The following is a 7,256-nucleotide window of genomic DNA, read 5'->3' as shown; positions in this document are numbered from 1 at the left end:
TTCATCTTATTTTATTTTCTCATAATTTTTTTGGAGGAAAGATTAAACAAAGAAAAAAATATATATAATGTTATAAAATCAATAGAAAGAAGAGGAGAAAAAAATGCAGCAACAATAGCAGTAATAAAAAGAACGACAAAAAAGATGAAACCCACGAAAAAATTAAAAAGAAGAAGGAACGCGAAAAAAAAAAACACAAAAAATGGAGAAGAGAAAGAAAGAAGAGGAGTAGGAAGACGAGAAGGAGGAAGAAAAATATGGGATACAAACATTAAAAGAGGAACGATGTAATTTTATGCGTATGTTATGTAAGTGAGTTTTGTTGAGTTAAAATTAATTTATTTAGCCTTATTTACTAAAAAATTATATATATATATATATATATATATATATATATATATATATATATTCTTAAAAACAATAGACAAAATAGCTAAACAATCGTATCTATTGACTTGTTTGTATAAAACAACATTATTAGTAACCACAGTTAATTTGTTTTGGAATTTCCACTAATAATCAACTTGTTCCTTGGATTTTAATTTTAATCAAATTTTAAGGTGAGGGGTGCACAAGAACAAGCACTTTTAGCATCAATGAAGAATAACATAAAATATAAGGTAAAAATTTATTATACGCATGTATCTTTATTTAAATTGATAGTTAAAAATAATTAAATAATAATTTAATTAAATTTATTAAATTATTTAATAATTTTTTATTATCAATTTTATATAAAAATAATTATATTTTTACCGTAAATATATAATAATCTTGTGTTAACAATATCCAAATAACTTGAACAAAGTGACTAAGTATTTATTATATTTTTAATCTGACATGTTTTAAACGCTAAACCAAACACACTCCTAACTAATAGTAGTACACCGCTGCAACAAACACATTATTGGATAATAAAATACAATCATAGGAAAGGACATCATTGTTGTGGAACAACTCAACATGAAATGGATGGATGATGTATCTCTTCAATGGGATGAGATTTTCAACCAAATGATTTGTTGAACCATGCCTTCCAGCCACTACCACCATTGCGTTTCTGCTGAGATATCAGCTCTGAATGTGGTTGTGTCTTTGATAAGCAAACTTGCTTCTTGCACAGCACAAAATTTCTCACCCCATAAGATCCTATGGCTTCCAAAGGATTCAAAGCTGTTATAAAGTAGTTTTTCCATCAAAATATCAGTAATTATTGTAGATAAATATTTTTAATTAATTTAGATAAATATAACCAATCTTACAAAATTATTCTTTTTAAAATTTACAAAAAAAAAACCTAAAAATATAGTTATAAGAATTAAATTGCAGTTCATCTGGTCAGAATACTAAATTATTAATTTAGTTATTAGATTACTAATGAATTGGTTGACCAATTATAATCAAATAATTGTCTAAAATTTATTTTATTTTTTATACTAAATATTTTTTAGTCTTATATTTGTGTTTAATTAACTATTATTTTTAATTTTAATAATTTATTAAGTAATTTATACTTATTATATATCTTGAATATTTATTAAAAAATCATATAAACATAGAAAAAAATTATGATTAATTGAATATTTTTGCTTTTTTTAATTTGTAAATATTTAATAAATTAATATTTATTTTAATAATGATAAATAATTTAAAATATAATTAATTTTAAAAAAATAATATGAAACACATAATTGCAATTAAATTAAATTAAATTAATATAAAATAATTTAATTGAACGTGTAGTCGATTTCACGTGAAGTTGATAGTTGAGAACTGTTAGATGATTTAACTGATTTGACTAAATTTTCATCTAACGTCTTTCAATTATCAACTTCACGTGAAATCGACCGCACAGTTTTCACTCATAAAACACCTAAAACACATCATCCTGGTTGCTAAGCCTTATCCTTGCAAATCTGCCGTTTGATCGTGGTTGTTGACCGATTCAATTGAAATAACGATCTATATGCCAAATCGAACTGATTTTTTTTTTTTGGACCTGCCAAATCGAACTGATTAAACTATTGATACATCAGTTTTTCAGTCAACTCGGTCAGTCCAGATCGGCTTTAAGAACACGGCCCAAAAGAAACCAAATTATGACCAAAAAACCAGTTTAAGGAACCTATTTTATTTTGTTGAGTAGCGAACGAAAAACAAATAATTACGATTTGAGAACAGATACGAAAACATGATTACTGCCACTTTAAACTTGTTAAAATGGTAAATAATTTTTGAAAAGAGTTACCATGCTCACATATTCATCAATATTTGTATCCCTATTTAAGCAATAAAAGTGTACAAATTGATGCACGAAACTAAAAGGGGGGTGAAAAGTGAAAATGATTAATACCATCAAAGCATGAATTTGCAGAGTAAAGGAGGAAGTTGGTGGGATCAAAACCAAGAAGAGGAAGCCTGCCTTCACGAGCATAGGACTTGAGAGCGGTTTCAATGATCACACAAACACTGTCCTTTTCATTCACGACAAACCTTATTGGCCCTGCGCTCCCAAGTATGTTGATACTCACCAACAACCTCTTACTGCTGCTGCTGTTGTTCCTCTTCTTCTGCTGATCCTCATCATCGTCATAGCTCCTCTTTTGCATCAGCATCTTCTCAAAAGCACTCTTCTTCGTCATGATCTTCTTCTTCTTATTTTGAAGCTTTTTATTTTAATTTCCTTGTTTGAAACTGAGATGGTTCAGTGTTGCGGAAGTACCAAACGGTTTTGGAGGAAGCGAAGGAAGAGGAAGAGGGTGATGGCGCGTGAAGGGTGGTTCCACACGCTGCGAACCTTGGAGAAGAGCATCAAAGACAGAGATATACGCAGCATCCAAGAAACCTTAGCTTGGAGAAAGGAGAAGAGAGAACAGAATGTTTCGGACAAGTAGTGCAACAAAACCCTGCACTCACTTCTTCTTCTTATATACTCTTGTCCTCTCAATTTAGCTCCTTCGTTCCTTCATCTATATATATTCAAATTCCAACGCTTTAATTTATGAGAAAGTTTTATTAAAATTTAGTCAACATTTAACCATCAAAAGAAAAATAAGTAATTTTATACTATTAAATATAATTTTCACCATTAAAAATGCTCATAATAATTAATTGATAACTACAAATTACAAAATTTATTGGTCTTCTAGCATTCTTCTTAATTTATTCCTTCCTCCTCCTAATTTTATTGTTCTATACTTTCTATATCTTAATTAGTTATTTAGAAATTCGAATCTATTTTTGTGCATATATATATAATAATTATTAGTTACTAACAAATTTTTAAATAAAATTTATAATAAGTTAATTCTTAAATTGATAAGTTGGGAGATATTATAAAAAAACAAAAAAGAGTGATTTTTTGTATAAAATTATTTTTATACGAAATTGATTTGAGAATAGTCAAACAATAATTTAATAAAATATGTCAAATTATCTAATAATTTTTAACTAATAACTTTAAATAAAAATAACTACATATAAATTTATGTCTAAAAAACTATATCCTATATCAAATTAAACGAATAAGTTACTCAAATAATTCAACACAAGATATATTACATTTAAAGGCCATTATTGCTTACATCTACTGCTCCATAAATTAGAGATGATAATTATTTTCTATTATTCATTATTATATAATAAATTGAAGATTTACTTATTTTGTGAATTTTTATAGTTTTACTAAATTTATTATTAGGTTTTTATACTTTTTTTAATTGAATCTCTATACTACTTTTAATTTTATAATTAGGTCTTTTTTAGTATAAAAAATATTAGAATTAACTGGATATTTCTTTGCAAATTAAAGGTATTCATAATTAAAAATTTAATTAGATTTTTTATCGCATGTATTTTGAAAAAAAAATCTATTAATTTTAATGTTTTTGATATAAAAATAATCTAATTAGAAAATTTAAAACAGTGTAGGAATCTAATTAAAAAATAGTATAAAAATTTTATTAAAAATTCAGTAAAATTATAAGAATTAATAGAATAATTAAACATAAATTTAATTATATATGTATTTAAAATTAACAGTTAACACACGAAATAAATTCTTTTGTACGTTATTTTAGTCAAATTCAAAAAATTATTATGTTTGACTAAATAAATAATTTATTATTTTTATAATATATAAGTTTTACTAACTTAATTTAAAATAATTATAGTTTTTTTTTTTTATATGAGTTTAGGAAAAGTTGATCTAGTTGCACATGATAGATGACGAGTCACACTTCATGTGTCTCGTGTAAGAGTTACTTGGTGTAAGAGTTAATTTGTTGAAACTTGAAAGATTCTATTTGAGAGTTTGGTGGTGCACTGGTGCAGGCAATGGCAGGGAAATGGATGGTGGCAGATAAAGTATAACAATAATAGCCAATAGGATTGAAGTTTCGGTTCGGTACCATAAACAAATTTATCATATTTTGGCATCTAACCTCCTCATGCGGCCATTATTGTATTGTTTATGTTCTTGTCATTGACTTGAGAATTGAGATGGAGTAGAAGATAGCGACACATTGCAATTTGTACCTTAATCATGCATTTGGCCCCTCCCTGCGACATTTTTTTTTTCAATTATTATTATTTTGTTGATTGTTGGTTAAATAACTAATGTTTTAACACAATGGAGCCAAATATTTTATATAATTAATTAAATTTATAAGTGAAAGTTAATTTTATTAATAGTAGGGGCGAAATATACACATATGGCCCCTTCCTGACGTACTTACTCATCAGGTTAATAATTGAAGTTATAGTTATATTATGCATCATTTTTTCTCGTCGTTAGTAATTGATTTACGCTACAAGGAGTGATGTATCTCAAACAAGTTTTTCACATTTTTCCAACGAGCGTCATAATCTTCCTACTATTCCTTCACAAGCATTTACGTCACCATCATTCCCATCCACACATACCTAACCTCTCAAGTTTTAAGTAAGTATTTTCAGTTCGGTTGTATATTATTCATTTATTTTTGTATTGTCGGTTATTTTATTTCTATTAGTTGAAAAATAATGTTAAATAATATTGTTGAAGTAAAACAGACCTAAACATGATGTATAACGAACAGTTGAAAAGTGGCTTACAAGACAGAAATAGAAGAAAGTCACGTTGAATAATCACGGTTGGGAATTTCATAGATGACATTTGAGCCTTGAGAAGGTGTGAATTAATAAGATGTTGAGTCGAATACAAGGTGTTTGGAATCATCTAAATCAAAGCAACATTATTTCGTGATATGTATGTTGGTTTTGGTTTATTTCCCTGTTATGAAATTAGTGTAGGGAGTGGTATGTGACATTAATTTCTTTTTTCTTTAATAACCCCATCAAATAAGTGGATGAGTATAAGAAAGACATAATTAATAAGAATAATTTTTTACAATATATTCCTTATATTTTATCTAAATAAAAAATATTTACCTACAATTTTGGAAGTCATAGGATCTAATGGGGTGAGAAATTTTGTGCTGTTGATAAAACAGAACTTATCCCATTGAAGACATATGAGCTCCATTTAAGAATTAATAAATTGGTAAATGCATAAGGTGAAATTTGAATTCTCGACATTTAATTAAGTGGACTAGTGAGTAAATTATTAGATCAACCCAACTTAACTCTCAATGATTGAACTTTATTATTATCCAGTGACAAAAATGTTAGAAAGCTGTTAGAATTTATTTATTTATTTTTTATGGTAATCAGTGGTTAAGAGAAAAGGGGTTAAATCTTAACCTCTTTTTGCTGTGTAATGCTTGCTGTCTTTTGGAATGCCTTGAAGAGATATTTTTGTTTTTTGTCTCGTACCCAACCAAGAGACTTTTTCTTTTTGTCTCGTAACCAAGCAAGAGATATTTTTTAGTTTTGTCTCCTATGCAGCGGAAATAGAAATGGAGTAGAAGAGAGAGAGAATCACACCAAGAAGTATCCTGGTTCAACTGCTAAGTGCAATGCAGCCTACATCCAGTCTCCATCACAACAATGATGGAATTTCACTATAATCATGCAGATTACAGACACCAATTCTCCCTAGGAACTACCCTTCCTATCTGGGACAAGTCCAGAATCTAACCTTGAAGGTTGTAGTAGGCTTAGAAAATGGGGGTTGAATCTATGCCTTCCTTTTAAGTTGCTGTTATAACCCTTTTAGATCTACACTTTCAATTCGGATTCTGTTTGTACTCAGCAGCGAAAATTTATGAGACAATTTATTTTTGTCTCATGAACATCAGAAAACAGAACATAGCAGAGAAGAGAAAAGCTAACGCCAGCATATATCCTGGTTCGGTTGCCTTGTGCTATGCAACCTACGTCCAGTCTCCTCCACAACAATGGAGGAATTTCCATTATAGTTAAAAGTATTACATACACCAATTTCCCATTCAAGTTCTAACCTAACTTGACATTGGCTATGCTAACACCTAACTATTCACTCTTAGTGCTAACCCAACTAAGAAAGGGATACCTAACAGGTACAAGATACAAGACACTTAACCAACCTAAAGAAATAAGAAAATAATTCTAGGTTTTTCTCTCAAGTGTATCACTCTGCCCTTTTCCACTCATGGCTTTTACTTGAGCTTTCTCACAATGCCTTTTCTCACAAGAAATTACAGAAAGATAAACTTAGAAAAGTACATTAGAATCAGTAAAACATGAAGGAGATTGACTTCATCAACAGCCTTTGTGCTATGCGAAAACCAGATTAGCAAGCCTCTGATTCAGTTCTTCATACTGGAGGAATGCACCTTTGATTAGGTTACACTGTCCAGTTAGTTGAACTCTCTCAAAGAACACTTCTCAGAACAAAATCTCAATACTATGGTTTTCTCTCCTTGCCTTCTGAATGAACAGCAAGCTTCTTTTATCTCCTTGCATGTTCCTTGGTCCTTCTTCCAAGGTCAACACCTTGAGCCTTGAGCTTCACCAACCCACAGATTCACTTTTTCTCCTTAATCCCCAGATTAAAAACTTTGCTTCTGACTTCTTCATCTTGACCGAAAGCTATAAAGCAGCAACCACATGAGTCTTCCAATAGTCAACTTGATCTGAGCCCTTGAAAACCAACTTGGTCTCCAAGTCATGTTTAAGACCGTGGATACACAGCAGAGAAGAACAGAAACTAGTTTTCCTTTGTATCCCATTTCGGATAGAGCAGGAATTAACCCATAGTCATCTTCGGCATTACCATCAACAACCAAATGGATTGACACCAAACCATTCTTTATAGCTCAAATTGATATATCTCT

General features: G+C 29.3%; 1 protein-coding gene across 1 annotated transcript; it reads right to left on the bottom strand.

The window, feature by feature from the left end:
- Positions 1-791: 791 nt before the first annotated feature.
- Positions 792-2,939, bottom strand: LOC130969513 (uncharacterized protein At4g22758-like). The gene is made up of 2 exons (XM_057895267.1): positions 2,354-2,939; positions 792-1,173 (listed from the first exon to the last, which is right to left on the bottom strand). Exons 1-2 carry the CDS (start codon positions 2,640-2,642, stop codon positions 1,007-1,009), a joined length of 456 nt encoding a protein of 151 aa, XP_057751250.1. The 5' UTR covers positions 2,643-2,939; the 3' UTR covers positions 792-1,006.
- Between the last annotated feature and the right edge of the window lie 4,317 nt (positions 2,940-7,256).

Source organism: Arachis stenosperma, chromosome 3, assembly GCF_014773155.1.
Source record: "Arachis stenosperma cultivar V10309 chromosome 3, arast.V10309.gnm1.PFL2, whole genome shotgun sequence".
NCBI classification, from domain to species: Eukaryota; Viridiplantae; Streptophyta; class Magnoliopsida; order Fabales; family Fabaceae; genus Arachis; species Arachis stenosperma.
This window is presented reverse-complemented; position numbering and strand designations above follow the sequence as displayed.